The sequence below is a fragment of the Lissotriton helveticus genome, chromosome 1_1 (genome assembly GCF_964261635.1).
Source record: "Lissotriton helveticus chromosome 1_1, aLisHel1.1, whole genome shotgun sequence".
Lineage (NCBI taxonomy): Eukaryota > Metazoa > Chordata > Amphibia > Caudata > Salamandridae > Lissotriton > Lissotriton helveticus.
This window is the reverse complement of record NC_136057.1, coordinates 1,957,937,238-1,957,959,186: the sequence shown is the minus strand read 5'-3', so window position 1 is coordinate 1,957,959,186 and position 21,949 is coordinate 1,957,937,238. Positions and strand designations below refer to the sequence as shown.

General features: G+C 46.3%; 1 protein-coding gene across 1 annotated transcript in view; it reads left to right on the top strand.

The window, feature by feature from the left end:
* Positions 1-21,949, top strand: part of CRB1 (crumbs cell polarity complex component 1) — an 878,642-nt gene that overhangs the window by 721,765 nt on the left and 134,928 nt on the right. Inside the window, exon 10 of the mRNA XM_078644026.1 lies at positions 3,097-3,225. Within this exon, the coding sequence (XP_078500152.1) occupies positions 3,097-3,225 (129 nt within the window). The remainder of the gene's footprint in view (positions 1-3,096; positions 3,226-21,949) is intronic.

Below are 21,949 nucleotides of genomic sequence, written 5' to 3'. Positions count from 1 at the left end.
CCTATTTGTCTTCTGCTCTTTTCATACTGAATGAGAATCTAAACGTGTGTGTGTGTCTGCACAAAAAGTATTCCGTCTCAATTCACCCTCTACTGTCATGCATGTGCCCTTGACCCTGTTGAGCCCACGAGGCTCTTTTGATAATACTCCCTCACAGTCATAACCCACTGCATTGGTGTGTTTGTGAAAATACTGTCTGTGTTTATTGCACTAATGCATTGTTCCTGTCGTGGTTCATTCCTGATTGCCCTTCACAGTGTGTACTCCTTGCCTGAAGCCTCTCCTCTCAGTGTGGTAAGAATGTATGTATCACTGTCCAGCTGCTCTTTTTAAGTGTCTTCGCCAGTGTGTGACTTTTTTTTGTTCTGCTTTTTATCCTGGCAGATTTAACACTTTTGCTTCTTAATTGTAGTGCACTAGGTATTTCCTTAGCTCCGGCAGTCAGTCAGCAAATAACGCAACATTTAGAGTGCTGAAGAACTAGGCTGAACTGCTTGGTCAGAGGGGTGGATAGAGTCACTTACTAACACAGATCATTCCAAGGGTATGCTCACAAGGGCCGCCTGCCGGCAAAGTCACACGCAATTTAAAGTTACATAAATCTATATCTTATTTCATGCGTCACAGGAAATTAAGTTCTGTTTGAGCTTGAAGTGTTATAAACTTACGACATACTGCATTTTGTAATTTGATAACATTTATTTTTACCTAGTCCCATGCAAGGCATCTGTGTTTAAGGATAAATAACCCCTATGCCCCTTCACACATTTGTCACCTAGGATAAAGTATAAAATAGAAACACCTAATAGAGAGAAGGCTGTCTGCACTCTAAACAACAGTGGTTGCCATGAAAGTGCTCTGCAGGGTTCATACTAGGGGCCCAATTACGAGTCTTGCAGTCCATGGACCGCCAGTCTCCTGGGTGCGTGGCGGTGGCGGTCCCCCAACTGCCCTATTACGATATGGGCTGCCGGATTGCCACAGCCTGCCACAGACACTAGGGAACCACTGTTCCCTGGCAGTTGTCACAAGGTTGCAATGTGCTTTGCGGGACAACAACAGTCCCTCCAAACATAATGGGAGTTTCCTTTCCGCTGGTGGTGTCATGGAAGTTCCTCATCCATGAAAACCGTGGCAAAGAGCAAACAAACATGTGCCACCCTGTGTGCATGCCAGTTCCTGTAAAGCATAGACTTTTCATTCCATGCCGCACAGGAACTGTTGTTGGCATTCCCATTGCGGGGCCCATTTTCAGTAGACCGCCATAAGAACGTCAAAAAATAAAAGCTCGCTAGACAGGAGTAATCTCTTAATCTGGCAGGCGGTCTGACCACAGCTCCATCAAAGTCGTAATCAGGCCCTAAAATTAAAGTGCTTAAGCACATAATTAAGGGTAAACAACCTTTACAACGCAACTTTTACCACGCAGTGCCTTTACAATGCAACTTTTACAACGCAAACCATTACAACGCATTGCACTGGGGGGCGCTCTAGGATAGGGAATATGTTTAATGTACTAGCCAACACCTTCCCTACTATCCACGGGGACTGAAGTTGGAATAGTAAATTAAACAATTCACTATCCAGCGCCTAAAAGCACTATGCGTTGTAAAGACCGCGTTTTAAAAGCATGCGATGTGAAAGCATGCATTGTAATGTCATACATCCATAATTAAGATTTCTATTATGTGAATGAACCTAATGCAGGCATGCTTTCAGTGTCATGTTTTCTACTCCAGGCACATTTTGGAAATGTTTAGCCCAAGGCAGTGAAAGACTTATGACTCATACCTATAACTAAAGTGTAAAGCCACAAGATGAGATAAACCAATACCCTCTCAGAGAATGCAAACGAGCTTGTTCAGGGAAGGTGAAAATGCTTTTCCCCTGATCTCAAATACACTAATGTGAACATTCCTGTAAGGACCTTTTATCGTGTTTATCAAAATTGTATTAGTGACTAATGGTCACTTCTTCCAAGAATTTGTTAAACTAAGTCATAAAAACGATTTTCTATGAAACAATGATCTCCCCTAATAGAGTAGCTTCCCTTCTCTACTATTTTTTTTTTTTAACACAGCCTGAGATTCCCAATTCGTTTTTTGATCCATAATTCAGGCCTAAAGGTCTCTCTAGTAACAACTACATTGTATATTAACACAAAGCAAGACTAAACTTGTAAAACGTATTTCCCTATTAATGCTGAAGAATTGTACATAAGTAGTAACACATTTTCAAGGAGTTTATTCCAAAAGATCCCAAATGCCCCTTCAATTATACAATGGATTATGATAGAAACTGCTAAATGGCATACACCCACAGTGGAACCTTATACATTCTGCTTTACAGTGCATAATCCACAATCAACCACAAAACCATCTGCTCAAATAATTGCCTTCTCCCCAGAGTATTTAAAACCACACCATTTTTGTTTAGCATAGAACACACTATACACGATTCTCTCACCAGGTACAAGCTGAATTTGTGAAACACAAACATCGTGCAACACATGGGCTACTGTACTGAAGGCAACAGGGGAGAATGTTATTTTGTTGAAAAACCTTTCACTTGGCAGTGGCCTAGCTATACCTACTGTCACCCAGGTTGGCCCCTAAGTGTGCCACCCGGTGCCGGTAAAAGTGTGTGTGGGGTGTTTGGTGGCAGACGGACGACTTGTTCTTGGGGAGTGGGGGATGGTGTTAGTCAACAGTTATGACTTGATCACCGCTACCGCCCCCAAAAAGAGTGCCGCCTAGGGTGGAAGCCCCTCCCCCTCCCCCGCCAGCTAGGCTACTCCTTCATGGATGAAAACCAGTGCTCGCTCTCTGCCCATGCACAGCTTTGCTGGATAATAAATGTAATTTGAATCTTGCAATACAAACATGCACACAAACACCTAATACAGCAAATCCATTATAAATCTACATTTCATGGGGTAACCAGAGCTTGGCTGTATCCTTTGCTTACATGGAAGTGTCATACTTGACCTTCTGTGATATCTGTAGGAGTATGTGTCTTTGAAGTAAATCCTTAGTGTCAGTCAGAAAGAATCTCAGACGGTTCCACTTACCAAGGGTTCTGATGTCTTCCATCCAGGCACAGCAGACTTCCCACATCAGTGTGTGGAAATGAAAAGAGAAACCTCACGTGTTTCAACTATGGCAACTGTACCAAAACCAAGAATGATCTCCACTGCAATTGCCTCCCTGGCTTCATAGGAGAACGGTAAGCGTATGAAATAATTGTTCAATATGTTTTTATGAATGCTCAGATGAAAATGTTCTTTTCTCAGGCTTTTTCTTTGGGTGACAACGAATCTGTGACACACAACTCTTGCTAGGTTCGAGCCGCTGTGTGCACTTATTTTGGGTTTTATGTTTACCAGCGTGAGTCATGCTGCAATCGTTTCTTATTGGTTGATTGTGGTAAAAATGGTACAAAAGAGGCACTTCCATCAGTTGAAAAGTTCCATTAAAAGAATGGAGGTTTATTGAGGATGGCACCAGGCACTCTACAAGAAATGAACCCTCAGCCCCGCCTCTGGCCTAAGCATGATATTATTAAGTCCTGCAGTACCTCCCATACTGAAAATGTACAATCCTCAACAAAACAAGCATTTACAATGCAATGGTCTCGTCTTTGTTAAAGTTAGAGCTATTGGCATTGCTCATGACATTATTTTTCTTTTTAAAACATATAAATGAATGGCATTGTCATTTACAATGCCAATAGCTTAATCTCTCGCAAATGGGAGACCTATTGCATTTGCACCCACACACACACACACACACACAGAGCCACACGCACACACAGTGCCACACACACCCACACACAGAGCCACACACACACAGACAGACTCAGACACACACACAGACAGGCAGACAGAGCCACACACGCAGACAGTGCTACACACACACAGACAGAGCCACACACACACACAGACAGAGCCACACATACACAGACAGAGCCACACACACACACACAGACAGAGCCACACACACACAGACAGTGCCACACACACACACACACACAGACAGAGCCACACACAGACAGACAGAGCCACACACACAGAGCCACACACACAGACAGAGCCACACACACAGACAGAGCCACACACACACACAGACAGAGCCACACACACACAGACAGAGCCACACACACAGAGCCACACACACACACACAGACAGAGCCACACACACAGAGCCCAACACACACACACAGAGCCACACACACAGAGAGCCACACACACACACAGAGCCACACACACACACAGAGCCACACACACACAGAGCCACACACACACACAGAGCCACACACACACAGACACACACACACACACACACACACACAGAGCCACACACACACACAGAGCCACATACAGACACACACACACACACACACACACACGCAAGAAAATGATCACAAGCAGGGAACAGAGAGACTAAAAATTATCACAAGCAGGGAACAGAGGGACTAAAACCGATCACAAGCAGGGAACAGAGGCACTAAAAACGATCAAAAGCAGGGAACAGAGGCACGGGAACAGAGGCACTAAAAACTATCACAAGCAGGGAACAGAGGCACGGGAACTGAGGCACTAAAAAAGCTTCCCATTTACATCCAAGGAGATACCTGGCTGCTGCAGTCCTGTGGTAAATTCCTGATCAGGATCTTTCTGCGGGTGCACAGCTCCCAGCATGCTTTCTGCAGCCGGTTCTAGATCTCTTTGGGATCCAGCTCCCCGCCCCACCTCCAACTCTCAGGAGTTACAGGTGGGGGTGGGTAGAGCGGGGTGCCGCTCTGCCATAGGCCACGGCTGCCGCCATTTTGCCCCACACGACTCCTAGATGTTAGTTAAAGGTGGGCGCTCTCCCAGATGGAAACGTGAGGCCCCTCCCCCACCGTAAACCCGGACTAACAAGGCTGTCAGCAACTGGGCTTCGGGGAAAGACCTAGGCAAGCCACGTCGCAGCTCAAGCCGAGGGCGCCACCGGGGCTTAAAAATGATCACAAGCAGGCTGCTGCCCCTGAGACCCTTTCCTGATCGGCGCTGGAGAGCCTTGCGCAGGAAGGTGACCTCGTCCTTGCCTGAGCACCAACGCGCCCATCTCTCTGGGCTTCTGCAGCACAACGGCACACCCTCCAACTCCCGTATACCTCGATTGGCCAGGTCGGGCTCCTCCATTCTCTCCGCCGGCAGGGGGATGTTGCTTGGTCGTTCCGCCCTTTCCCGTACCACTAGTCTTCCGTCAAATGTGAGCATGAAACTAAAGCTGATAGGCACCTCTCTTCCCAAGACGCTTTAAATGTGTGAGCAGTGCAGTGCGTTGTAAAACGCCACCACCACATGGATCTGGAGAACGAAGCCTGAACTCGATGCGTGACGGCCTACCTTTAGCAACAGAGCATAGGGAGGGGATAAGCAAGGCAGAGAAGAGAACGGGCACCCAAGAGAAGAGAAAAAGTGATGGAGCAGCTAAACCGAAGAGAATGAAAAACAAGAGAGGAGCGCTCCACACCACCATGTTTCTCCGAGGTCCAGCAGAAATGCCTCGGAGAAACGCCCCGTCATTTTCAGACTGGGGGGCGTGTTTTTCTTTCTCTCCTCTTCCCATTGGCTGGAATGTAAAATTCCAGCCAATGGGAAGAGGAGAGAAAGAAATGAAAAAACACACCCCTCAATCCCAAGAAGACGGGGCTTAAATGGACAGACGCCCCTCTTCTCCAATGGCGGGCCTCCGTTTAGGAAGCCAGCCACTGGAGAAGAGGGGCGGGTTCAAGCCCCACACTAAGAAACATAAGATCTCGCAGGCGAGACTGCGCAAGCGCAGCCTACGCAGGCTGAGACCTAAAAAGGTAATGCAGGAAACTGAACGTAGTAAGGAAGGTGGGTTTCTGTAAGGGTGTAGTGAAATACACTCATGGCGAGCTAGAGCTAAACTTGCATATATATTGATGTACATAAATGCATTTATAGAATTAATATTGCCAACAATGCATCAGATAGCTTTACAAGTAATGTATGCAGCACAGCAATTGAAAATGTTTAACATACACACGAGAAAATCCACCGAGTGTGAGGCTCCCCCAATTTCCTTGCTATGAACGTATGGAATTAATGAACAACGTAGTACCGGAGGTCTGCACTCAGAATAAAAAGCAGCAATTTTTATAGTGAAGTTTCCATACCCGACTCTTTGTTAATTCAGCTTCCTGAGTACAAATATTCTGCATAATTGTGCCATGTGCAAATATGGGGTGTGGGCGTGAAGTCAACACTTTTCTCAAATACACCTTGAGTAACGCCTAAAAAAATGCATGTTTTATTCATAAAGATAGTAAGGTATATTTCCAATAAAAAAATGATTACAAACCTTAATCTGGAAACATTTGATAGGCAAGCAATAACAAAACTAAATAAACAATGAATAGGTAATTATTGGAAAAGGTGTGATAGGGTTCTATTGCATAATTCAATGTGAGAATGAAAAACTCAGCTGTAGGACTTTACAGAAAACATTCACGTTTCTGGCTAAGCTCTTGTCTTCACATGCAATTCATGCGTTGACAATAGCCAGCGCCAGCAAATGGTATAACAGAGGACGCCTGCACAATAGGCAGGCTAGGGAAAAGTAGTTTACAGTCCCTTCTGAGCCACATCTGCCGGAAAGAACCCAATGAGATTGGGGAACAGCAATAGAATATTGCAGCCTATCTCCGTCAGAGAGCTGGGATCTTGGAGGAGATTGCCGTTATTTATTTGTTTTTATTTATTTATGTGTTTTTATGTAGCGTAAACTTTACCCGAAGGTTTCAGAGTGCTTTACTATAGAAGCAGTTACATTATATAAGGACTTCAAAGCAGACGAATTACATAAAAGATACTAACAGATAAACTTTAAATTAACATAAGAATGGTAGTAAGTACATAAGTCTACTACAGATACTAGTGGTTAGAGTTACATATATAGAATTTGCAAATTCATTCAAGGTTATATTTTAACTGCATCGCCGCTAGCGGTTTTCCCACTGTGTGCGGCGGTTTTGAAAAAGCCGTGTTACATGACGAGCTGAGCTCGTCATGAGCGTGCGAGCGGCACAACTCATGACGAGCTCAGCTCGTCATGAGCGCGGAAGGGGTTAAGAAAAGTTGAAGCTTTTAGGGTTGGACAAATATATATTACATATTTACACAGCATTATCTTGTCACCATTGCTGGGTTTCTTGCTTTCAGCCCAGCTTTAATGGGAAGGGTGAGCGAGCTCACTGCAGCGAGCGTTGTCAACAAACCCCCATGTGGTAGTCTCTACACTGTGTTCACTACTTGCCTGCGACTAGCGCAGCGTTGGCTGAGTAAAGGAGTCTGCGGGCATCCAAGAGTGAGGCAGCTTCGGGCTCCATATAGGGAAGGCTGCCGCCTCTCTCTTCCCAGTACAATATAATGTGGTCACAGTGGAAACCAACTTAACAAGGTACAAAATTAGATTATACAAACATCACATGTTCAATTCACATGAATGTTAATTTATTTTCTTCGTCATCATATGGTAATCATTTACATTTTCAAGTCTGCTGCCTGATTTTTCATGCTGCCATTATAGGTGCTTCCCCCACTCCTTCATAATCTTTGGTCCTGTTGAAGAGCCTAGGATAAGGATCCAATTATATTTACTGCAATTAGGGGTCGAAACGTCAACAGCTTTTCACTATTTCTCAAGCTTGGACGACCGAGATTAATCATCTGAATCTACAATTTGTGATGTTTCTTGTGAATAATTTGCCATCATTAGGCTGGATAGGTGTCAGCGGTGTCGGATGTATATATTGCACATTGCATCGCCTTTCCTGTTTCCCTCACTAGAACATAATCCTTCCCAAGCACTCTGTCCACCCCTCCCAGAGCACCATTTTTAATTAAATGTACTGACAATCTTGTTGTCTTTGATTACCATATGATGACGAAGAAAATAAACATTCATGTGAATTGAACATGTGATGTTTCAATAATCTAATTTTGTACTTTGTTATGTTGCTTTCCACTGTGACCGCTTTATATTGTACTGTATGCTACCCGGGTCCAGTGGTATTATGGGTTACCCCATTGTTATATAACACTCTTTCCTCCCAGCCACAGCAGCCCCCCTCCAGTCTGATATGCCACTCAGCGCTGGTGCAGCGGGGACGGCTCGAGCAACATGGCCAAGGGGTAGTCGGAAGCGAGGTGCGAGCGGGACACCTCTCAAACAGTCACCACCAGATTGAAAGTGGGGCTCACCAGGTCGCAGCAGTCTCTATGTCCCAGGTGTCACCCACTTGTAATGGATCATGAAGTGTCCTGCAGCGCCGATGCCCTTGGTCGCTGCCAACGGGGGGGGATGTCTAGATGGACTAGATTTACGCCATATGGCAATCTCTAGCCCGGGAGCTCCCAGGCTCTAGCTCCTAATAGTCGGCCATCTGGTTAGTTGTCCTTTGAAACCCAGTTGTCATCACTATGCTGGCACTGTGTGTGTGTGTGTGGAGCAAGAAGAGCTCAGTGTAATGGAATAAACAATGCAACATCTGAGATATCAGTGATGAAAAAGATTGTGACATATTTCACATGAAAGCATAGACCTCAAACAGGAAATGCGTGCCAAACTAGGGAACTTTATCCCCATTTTCGGGGGGGTCGTCAACAATATCTGATCTGTTTCACCACTTAAAGTACTTTGTTTGACGCCCCACAACTACATTAAAATTGAAAGAATAGACTTCCATTCTTGCTGCACTGCAGGATTTCTTCCGATATGAAATTGGACTGTGGAAATAAATAACTCCATCTCTGGCTTTATCTTCGCTTCTGGGGCAGAAAGATGGTAATGGCTTTTAGCCCTAGACTTATGAGAGTGTAGCAGGTCCTGAAGGGAGGAAGCTGCAGCCAGTCTGAAAATAACTGTAGAGAAGCTACAACTGAACATTTCTCTTGCCTCAGCCTATACTGCTCCTCTCTTATTCCTGGAAAGTGACGATAATGGAATCTGGTGCAACTGTAGTGAAATGTCAAAGATCAGCGAAAATTTTATATTTTGTTCTGTATTCCAACTGGAATTGTGGGGTTCCCCTTACAACTGCAACATGTGGATTTGTGTCTTAGAAGCCACACTTTTTAGGTCGAGCCTTGTGGCAGCGTGCATGCACTGCTCGCTCTGAGAGACTGCTGTAGAGAGCATGGTACAGAAGCCACGCTCACTCTCCGCCCAAACTTTTCATTGGCTTGTGTCATTGTCTTTCTTAAATGCTGCCTTCTGATTAATTAATAGGCCTGTTAGTCCCGCCTTAGTACGGCCTTGTCTTCATTTGTAACAACCCATGGCTACTTGCCCTTTACTTCAGTTGTTACATGGGACCTGTTATTTAGTCTGTAAGCACAATTTACTTTATTGAGTTTCTCCTACTGCAGGCCGGACATGCACTGCGTCAGCTGAAACCGCTTGTGCTTTTTTAAGCAGCACGGCTGCCCCTGTAACACGAGCGCCCACTTTCAATCACTTTAACCCTGCATTATCTTGTGTCTGTTTTAACCCCTCAAGTAAAATGGATTTGGAAATGATTAGCAAATTAAGTCATGTGAATTACAGGTAGCACATCATTGTGTTCTAATGGGCTGAAGCTGACAGCAGCACATCTGTGTTACATGTTATCTGCACCACCACCAATACCACCACAAATACCACCACCACCAATACCACCACCAACATCACCATCAATACCACCAGTCCAATACCAACACCAACACCACCACCACCAATACCACCACCACGAGTACCACCACCACCACCACCAATACTACCACCACCATCAGTACCACCAATACCACCACCACCAATACCACAACCACGAATCCAATACCATAATAACAATACAACCGCCAATACCACCATCACCAATACAACCACTGATACCACCACCATTACCACAATACCACCAACATCACCACCTCAATACCAACTATTCCACAACCACCAATACCACTACCACCAACCACCACCACCACCAATACCACCACTAATATAGCACCAATACCACCACCACCACAACCAATACCACCACCAATAGCACCACCAATGCAACCACCAATACCACCACCACAACCAATACCACCACCAATAGCACCACCAATGCAACCACCAATACCACCACCAATACCACTAATACCATCATCAATACCGCCAATACTACCACCACCACCAATACGACCACCACCAGTACCAAAACCTATACCAGCACCACCAATACCATCACTACCACCACCACCATTACCAATACTACCATCACCAATACCACCACCAATACCAGTACTGCCATTACCAGTACCAACACCAATATGAATACCACCTCCACCAATACCACCACTCATACCACCAATGCCGCCACTACCAATACCACCACCACATATACCACCAATAATACCACCAGCACCAGTACCACCAGCACCACCAGCACCAATACCACCAATACCACCACCACCAAAACAGCCAACAATACCACCACCAATACCATCACCAATACCACCACCAATTCCACCACCACCAGTACCACCAATACCACCACCATCACCACTACCAATACCACCACCACCAATACCACCATCATCAGCAATACCCCACCTCCAATTCCAACAATACGCCATTAATGCCACCACCACCACTACCACCACGACCACCTCCAATACCACCACAACCACCACCAATACCAGTATCACCACCACAAATACCACCACCAATACCACCACCAATAACGCCACCAATACCACCACCAATACTGCCACCAATACTACCAATACCACCACCACCAATACCAGCACCGCCAATACCACCACCACCAATAACACCACCAATACCACCACCTCCACCAATACCACCACCAATACCATCACCACCACCAATACCCCACCACCAACTCTACCAATACCACCACTAATACAACCACTACCACTAATACCACCACCACCACCTCCAATACCAATACCACCAACACCACCAATACCACCACTACCAATACCACTACCACCAATGCCACTACCACCAATACCACCTATACCACCAACAATACCACAACCACCAATACCAATTCAATACCATCACCAGCACCAATACCACTAATACCACCACCACCACCAACAGCACCACCACCAATACCTCCACCACCAATCCAATACCACTGCCACCAATACCACGAATACCAATACCACCACCTGTAAACCAATACCACCACCACCACCACAAATACCACTACCACCAATACCAATACCACCACAAGTACACCCATCACCAGTACCACCACCAATATCACCACCACCACAAATACCACCACCAATACCACCACCACCAATACCACCACTACCACCTTCACAACCAACACCCAACCACCACTACCAATACTACCACCAATACTACCACCACCACCATCAATACCACCACCAATACCAGCACCACCAATGCCAATTTAATACCACTACCACCAATACCACCACCAACAATACCACCTCCACCACTAATTCCACCACCACCAATGCCTCCACCACCAATCAAATACCACTACTAATACCACTGCCACCAATACCAATACCACTACCTGTAAACCAATACCACCACCACAAATTCCACTACCACCACCACCAATACCACCACCACAAATACCAATACCACTACCACCAATACCAGTACAACCATCACCGATACCATCCCCATACCACCACCAATATCACCACCACCACCAATACCACCATAATTATCACCACCACCACAAATACCACCACCAATACCTCAAATGCAACCAATACCACTAAGAATACCAATACCACCACCAATACCACCAGCAGCAACACCAGTACCACCAGTACCAATACCACCACCATTACCACCACCAATACCACGACCACCACCACAATACCAGCACAGATACCAGTACCGCCACCACCAATACCAATAAAACCACCACCAATATTGCCACCAATACCAATACCACCAATGCAGCCACCAATACCACCACTACCAATGCCACCACCACCAATACCACCAATACCACCACCAATCCCAATTCAATACCACCACCGCCATCAATCCAATACCATCACCACCAATAACAATACCAACACCACCAATACCACCAAATCCACCACCACAAATACCATCACCAGTACCACAACCAATAGCAACACCACTACAACCACCACCTCCAATACCACCACCAACACCAATAACACCAACACCGCCACCACCACCAATACCACCATCAAAACCATCACCACCAATACCACCACCATTAATACTAATTCAATACCACCACCGCCAATACCAACACCACCAAAACCAACACCACCACTAATTCTACCAATACCACCATCACTAGCACCACCACTAATACCTCCACCACCAATCCAATACCACCATCAATACCAATACCACTTCCACCAATACCACCACCACCACCAATACCACTACCACCACCACCAATACCAATACCACGAGTACAACCATCACCAATACCACCACCAATATCACCACCACCACAAACACCACTACCAGTATCACCACCAATACCACCTCCACCAATACCACCACCACTACTACCACCTACACCACAAATACCCCACCACCAATACTTCCAATGCCACCAATACCACCAAGAATATTAATACCACCACCAATACCACCAGCAGCAACACCAGTACCATCAGCACCATATCCAATACCACCACCAATACCACCACAATTATCACCACCAACAATACCACCACCACCAATACCAATAGAACCACCACCAATACTGCCACCAATACCAATACAGCCACCAATACCACCACTACCAATACCACCATCACCACCAATACCAGCACTACCAATACTAGCACCACCAATACCACTCCCAATCCAATACCACCACTACAAATACCACCACCACCAATAGCTCCACCACCAATCCAATACCACCACCACCACCACCACCACCGATAACAATACCACTGCCACCAATACCACTAATACCAATACCACCAACACCAATACTCCCACTAATATCACAACCATCAATATCACCAAACCCACCACCAGTACTACCACCACCACAAATACCATCAATAACACCACCAATACTTCCAATGCCACCAATACCACCAAGAAAACAAATACCACCACCAATACCACCACCATCTCCACCACCATCACCAATACCTCCACCACCAATCCAATACTACCAAAAATACCACTGCCACCAACACCAATACCACCATCAATACCACCACCAGTAAGCCACGATCACCACCACAAATACCACTACCACCACCACCCATACCAATACCACCACCACCAATACCAGTACAACCATCACCAAAACCATCACCAATATCACCAACACCACCACCACAAATACCTACACCACCACTACCCCACCTCCAATACCACCACCAATACTTCCAATGCCACTAATACCACCAAGAATACCAATACCACCAGCAGCAACACCAGTACCACTGCCACCAATACCAATACCACCACTAATACCACCACCATTACCACCACCAATACCAGTACCACCACCACCACCAATACCAATAGAGCGTCCTCCAATACTGCCACCAATACCACCAATACCGCCTATACCACCACTACCAATACTACCACCACCAATGCCACCACCACCAATACCAGCACCACCAATACCAATCCAAAACCACCAATAACACCACCACCAATAGCACCACCACCAATACCTCCACCACCAATCCAATGCCACGCCACCAATAACGATACCACTGCCAATATCACTAATACCAATACCACCACCAATATCACCACTAATAACACAACCACCAATACCACCAAACCCACTGCCTGTACTACCACCACCACAAATACCACCAATACCAGTACCAATAGCAACACCAATACAACCGCCACCACCAATACCACCACCAACACCTCCAATACCACCACCACCAATACCACCAACAAAACCACCACCAATACCACCACTTCCTATACCACCACCGATGCCACCACCAATATCACCACCATCACCAATACCACCTACACCACTAATTCCACCAATACCATCACCACGATCACCACCATCACCAATACCTCCACCACCAATCCAATACCACCACCAATACCAATACCACTGCCACCAATACCACTACTACCAATAGCACCACCAGTAAACCAATACCACCACCACCAATACCACCACCACCACCACCAATACTACCACCAATACCAGTACAACCATCACCAATACCACCACCAATATCACCACCACCACAAATACCACTATCACCACCAATACCACCACCACCAATACCACCACTACCAGCTCCACTAGCAATACCCCACCACCAATACCTTGATTGCCACCAATACCACCAGGAATACCAATCCCACGACCAATACCACCACCAGCAACACCAGTACCACCGCCAGCAATACCACCACTAATACCACCACCACCAATTCCAATACCACCAAGAATACCAATCCCACTACCAGTACCACCAATACCAATAAAACCACCACCACCAATGCCACCACCACCAATACCACAAATACCAGCACCACCAATACCAGCATTACCAATACCACCACCAGTCCAATACCACCACCAATACCATCACCAATACCTCCTCCACGAATAACAATACCACCGCCATCAATACCACTAATACACACAGTACCACCACTAATACCACAACCACCAATACCACCAAACCTACCACCAGTATGACCACCACCACAAATACCACCAATACCACCACCAATACCACTACCAATATCACTACATATAGCAACACCAATACAACCACCAATACCACCACCACCACCAATACCACCACCAGTGCACCATTACTACCACCAATACCACCATCACTACCAATACCACCACCACCAATACACCCACCACCAGTAATACAACCACCACCAATACCACCACCATCAATACCACCATCACCAATACCACCTCCACCACCAATACCTCACCACCAATACCTCACCACCAATACCTCCAATGCCACCAATACCACCAAGAATACCAATCCCACCACCAATACCAACAACACCAGTACCACTGCCACCAACACCACCACCAATAGTACCACCAATACCATCAACACCAATACCCCCACCACCAATACCACCATTAACACCACAACCAATACCACCACCAATACCAACACCGCCAATACCACCACCAATAGAATACCACCACAATACCACCACCAATACCACCACCACCAATACCACCATCCCCACCAATACCTTCAATACCAACAATATCACCAATACTAGCAGCACCAATGCCGCCACCAACAATACCAATCCAGTACCATCAATACCACTGCCGATACCGCCACCAACACCACCACCAATACCACCACTAATACTACCACCACCAATAGCACCACCACCTCCACCACCAATCCAATACCACAACCACCAATCACACCACCACCCATACCAATAATATCACCACCACCAATACTGCCACCATCACCTCCAATATCACCACCACCAATATCACCACGACCAATCCCATCACCAATACCACCACCCCCACCAATACCTCCAATACCAACAGTACCACCACCAATACCATCACCACCAACACCACCACCAATACCATTACCACCTCCACCAATGCTACCACCACTTATACCAATGCTGCCACCCAAAACCACTACCAATACCACCAATGCCACACCCCCACCAATACCTCCAATACCAACGATACCACCACCAATACCATCACCACCAATTCCAATACCACCACAAATACTAGTACAACCTCCACGAAAACCACCACCCGTACCACCACCACCAATACCAATACTGCCACCTATACCACCACCAATACCACCAATGCCACCACCACCAATTCCAGTACCCCCATCAGTACCAGCAATAAGAGCAACACCATCACCACCACCAATCCGATACCACCACCATGAATACCACCACCACTACCTTCACCACCAATTCAATACCACCACCAATAACAATACCACTGCCACCACTCCCACCAATACGACCACCACCAAATCCACTACCAATACCAACATTTCGCAAAGAAACTGAAGCGGAAGGCGACGCTGTGTCGAGGAGCAGGGAGGCCGAACTAAAGCAGAAAGAGTCCGGGTGGTTCCAAAAGAAGCAAGAAGGAAATCAAAACCCAGAGCTTCCTGAGGCCGATTAAACATTTTGAGCAGAAAATCACGACATCGGTGCAACCACTTGAAATTAGGGACTCGCCATTGCCTGCAATTCAACGGTGGCTTCCTCGCACAGCGCGGAAGACTAGACATCCGACCACATAAGGAAAAACGTGAGAAACATTCAGGAATACCGCTAACAGCTCGTACATGACTGTGGCACTAAATACCACCAAGATTTGAGGTGGACCAAAGTATTAAGACTAATGTCTAAGAATCTGTCCTGAAGAAGGTGTGAAATAAGAAAAACCGAAACGCCGCGTCGACTTGATTTGTGATTCTTGCTTATGATTTGAAAACTGTGAATTTATCTCGTTACAAAGATTTTTTTTAAAAGTTTTTGAAATGTATATTAAATGTGATTTTATAATTATGAACCATGTACAATATTGTGTTGACCGAATACAGATGTAATTTTTTAACTGTTTGATATATCCCTTTTTTGTACTAAATAAGAATAAATACATACAATTTACATCAGAAACTAATTGTTGTAAATTTAAATTTACTTTGAACAATTGTCACCCAACCACATTATCTGCAACTTGCTTGTGTACTAGAGAGACTTATTTTGACTTCAGTTGTGCAAGGGCATTGAACTTAGGCCTAGTCCCGTAGTACTTAGAGATATACATAACACTCATATTGAGGTGCAGGCTTTCCAAGCTTGCCAAAACAAAGGGACACCCCATATTTCTTTACAATTTTCCCCTGGTCCCGCAGACCAACCAATATGGGGCCTCCTACTCTCTTTTTACTTACCCACTGCCACCAACACCACCACCAATAGTACCACCAATACCATCAACACCAATACCCCCACCACCAATACCACCACTAACACCACAACCAATACCACCACTAATACCAACACCGCCAATACCACCACCAATAGAATACCACCACAATACCACCACCAATACCACCACCACCAATACCACCATCCCCACCAATACCTTCAATACCAACAATATCACCAATACTAGCAGCACCAATACCGCCACCAACAATACCAATCCAGTACCATCAATACCACTGCCGATACCGCCACCAACACCACCACCAATACCACCACTAATACTACCACCACCAATACCACCACCACCTCCACCACCAATCCAATACCACAACCACCAATCACACCACCACCCATACCAATAATATCACCACCACCAATACTGCCACCATCACCTCCAATATCACCACCACCAATATCACCACGAACAATCCCATCACCAATACCACCACCCCCACCAATACCTCCAATACCAACAGTACCACCACCAATACCATCACCACCAACACCACCACCAATACCATTACCACCTCCACCAATGCTACCACCACTTATACCAATGCTGCCACCAAAAACCACTACCAATACCACCAATGCCACACCCCCACCAATACCTCCAATACCAACGATACCACCACCAATACCATCACCACCAATTCCAATACCACCACAAATACTAGTACAACCTCCACGAAAACCACCACCGGTACCACCACCACCAATACCAATACTGCCACCTATACCACCACCAATACCACCAATGCCACCACCACCAATTCCAGTACCGCCATCAAACCAGCAATAAGAGCAACACCATCACCACCACCAATCCGATACCATCACCATGAATACCACCACCACTACCTTCACCACCAATTCAATACCACCACCAATAACAATACCACTGCCACCACTCCCACCAATACGACCACCACCAAATCCACTACCAATACTACAACTACAATTATTACCACCACCAAAGCCACCATCAATACTAACACCACCACAAATACCACAAATACCACCAATACCACCACTACCACCAATACCACTACCAATACCACCACACCAGTACACCAATACCACTACCACCAATAGCACCACACCCAATACCACCACCACCAATACCACCTCCACCACCAATCCCACCACCACCACCAATACCAACTCCACCACCAATACTACTACCAATACTTCCAATGCCACCAATACCACCAAGAATTCCAAAACCTCCACCAATACCACCATCAGCAACACCAGTACCACCGCCACCAATACCACCACTAATACCACCTTCACGAATACCACCACTAATAGTCCACCACCACCAATACCACCACCACCATCAATAACATCACCACCACCTCCACCACCAATCCAATTCCACCACCACCAATACCAACAATACCAATATCACCACTACAAATACCACCACTAATACTACAATCACCAATACCACCACCAGCAAACCCACCACCAAAACTACCTTCACAAATATCACTACCACTATCACCACCATCACCAATACTACTGCCAATACCACCACCATTACCACCACCACCATTACCGCCACCACCGTTACCACCACCACCAATACCACCCCCAAAATCAATACCTCACCACCAATACCACTACCACCACCAATAAGACCACCACCAATACCACCACCAATACCACCACAACCACTCATACCACCAATCCAATACCACCACCACCAATACAACCGCCAATACCAATACTACCAATACCACCATCACCCATACAAATACAACCACCACCAATAGCAGTACCACCACCACCAATACCACCCCCACCAATCTAATACCACCACCACCAATACCACCACAAATACTACCAATACCACCACCACCACCAATACCACTACCACCACCAATACCACCACCACCACCACCATTACCTCAAATACCACCACCAATTCCATCAGAACCAATACCAGTACCATCACCACCAACAACACCACCAATACCACCACCCCTACCAATACTTCCAATACCACCAATAACATCACAACCAATACCAGTAGCACTACCAATACCACAAATACCACCAATACCACCACCAAAACCACTACCAATACCACCACCACCAGAACACCAATACCACCACCACCAATACCACCACGAATATCACCTCCACCACCAATACCACCACCACCACCAATACCACCTCTGCCACCAATACCCAACCACCAAAATCACCAACAATACCTCTAATGCCACCAAAGCCACCAGCAGCCACACCAGTACCATCGCCACCAATACCAATACCAATACCAAAACAACCAATAGTCCACCACCAATACTCTACTACCCTAACCACCACCACCAATACCAGTACCACCACCACCAATCCGATACCACCACCATGAATACCACCACCACTACCTTCACCACCAATTCAATACCACCACCAATAATACCACTGCCACCAATCCCACCAATACGACCACCACCAAATCCACTACCAATACTACAACTACCATTACCACCACCACCAAACCCACCACCAATACTAACACCACCACAAATACCACCAATACCGCCACTACCACCAATACCACCACACCAGTACACCAATACCACTACCACCAATAGCACCACACCCAATACCACCACCGCCAATACCACCTCCACCACCAATCCCACCACCACCAATATCAACTCCACCACCAATACTTCCAATGCCACCAATACCACCAAGAATTCCAATACCACCACCAATACCACCATCAGCAACACCAGTACCACCGCCACCAATACCACCACTAATACCACCTTCACCAATACCACCACTAATAGTCCACTACCACCAATACAAGTACCACCAACACTAGTGCCACCACCAATACCACCACCAATACCACCACCACCAATAGCATCACCACCACCTCCACCACCAATCCAATTCCACCACCACCAATACCAACAATACCAATACCACCACTACAAATACCACCACTAATACTACATCCACCAATACCACCACCAGCAAACCCACCACCAATACTACCATCACAAATACCACTACCACTATCACCACCATCACTAATACCACTGCCAATACCACCACCACCATTACCACCACCACCAATACCACCTCCAAAACCAATACCTCACCACCAATACCACTACCACCACCAATACCACTATCAATACCACTACCACCACCAATACCACCACCACCAATACCACCACCAATACCACCACAACCACTCATACCACCAATCCAATACCACCACCACCAATACCACCGCCAATACCAATACTACCAATACCACCATCACCAATACCAATACAACCACCACCAATAGCAGTACCACCACCACCAATACCACCACCAATACCACCACTACCAATCTAATACCACCACCAATACCACCACAAATACTACCAATACCACCACCAATACCACTACCACCACCAATACCACCACCATTACCTCAAATACCACCACCAATACCATCAGAACCAATACCAGTACCATCACCACCAACACCAATACCATCACCCCTACCAATACTTCCAATATCACCAACATCACAACCAATACCAGTAGCACTACCAATACCACCACCAAACTCACCACCAATACTACCACCACCACAAATACCACCAATACCACCACCAAAACCACTACCAATACCACCACCACCAGAACACCAATACCACCACCAACAATACCAATACCACCACGAATATCACCTCCACCACCAATACCACCACCACCACCACCTCTGCCACCAATACCCAACCACCAATACCACCACCAATACCTCCAATGCCACCAAAGCCACCAGCAGCAACACCAGTACCATCGCCACCAATACCACCACCACCATCAATAGCATCACCACCACCTCCACCACCAATCCAATTCCACCACCACCACCAATACCAACAATACCAATACCACCACTACAAATACCACCACTAATACTACATCCACCAATACCACCACCAGCAAACCCACCACCAACACTACCTTCACAAATACCACTATCACTACCACCACCAATACCACTATCAATACCACTACCAATACCACTACCACCACCACCAATACCACCACCAATACCACCACAACCACTCATACCACCAATCCAATACCACCAATACCACCGCCAATACCAATACTACCAATACCACCATCACCAATACAACCACCACCAATAGCAGTACCACCACCACCAATACCACCACCACCAATCTAATACCACCACCACCAATACCACCACAAATACTACCAATACCACCACCACCAATACCACCACCAATACCACCACCACCACCATTACCTCAAATACCACCACCAATACCATCAGAAGCAATACCAGTACCATCACCACCAACACCAATACCAATACCACCACCCCTACCAATACTTCCAATACCACCAAGAACATCACAACCAATACCAGTAGCTCTACCAATACCACCACCAAACCCACCACCACAAACACCACCAATACCACCACCAAAACCACTACCAATACCACCACCACCAGAACACCAATACCACCACCACCAATACCAATACCACCACGAATATCACCTCCACCACCAATACCACCACCACCACCACCAATACCACCTCTGCCACCAATACCACCACCAATACCTCCAATGCCACCAAAGCCACCAGCAGCAACACCAGTACCATCGCCACCAATACCAATACCACCACCACCAATAGTCCACCACCAATACTCCACCACCCCAACCACCACCACCAATACCAACAATACCAATACCACCACTACAAATACCACCACTAATACTACATCCACCAATACCACCATCAGCAAACCCACCACCAATACTACCTTCACAAATACCACTACCACTATCACCACCATCACCAATACCACTGCCAATACCACCACCACC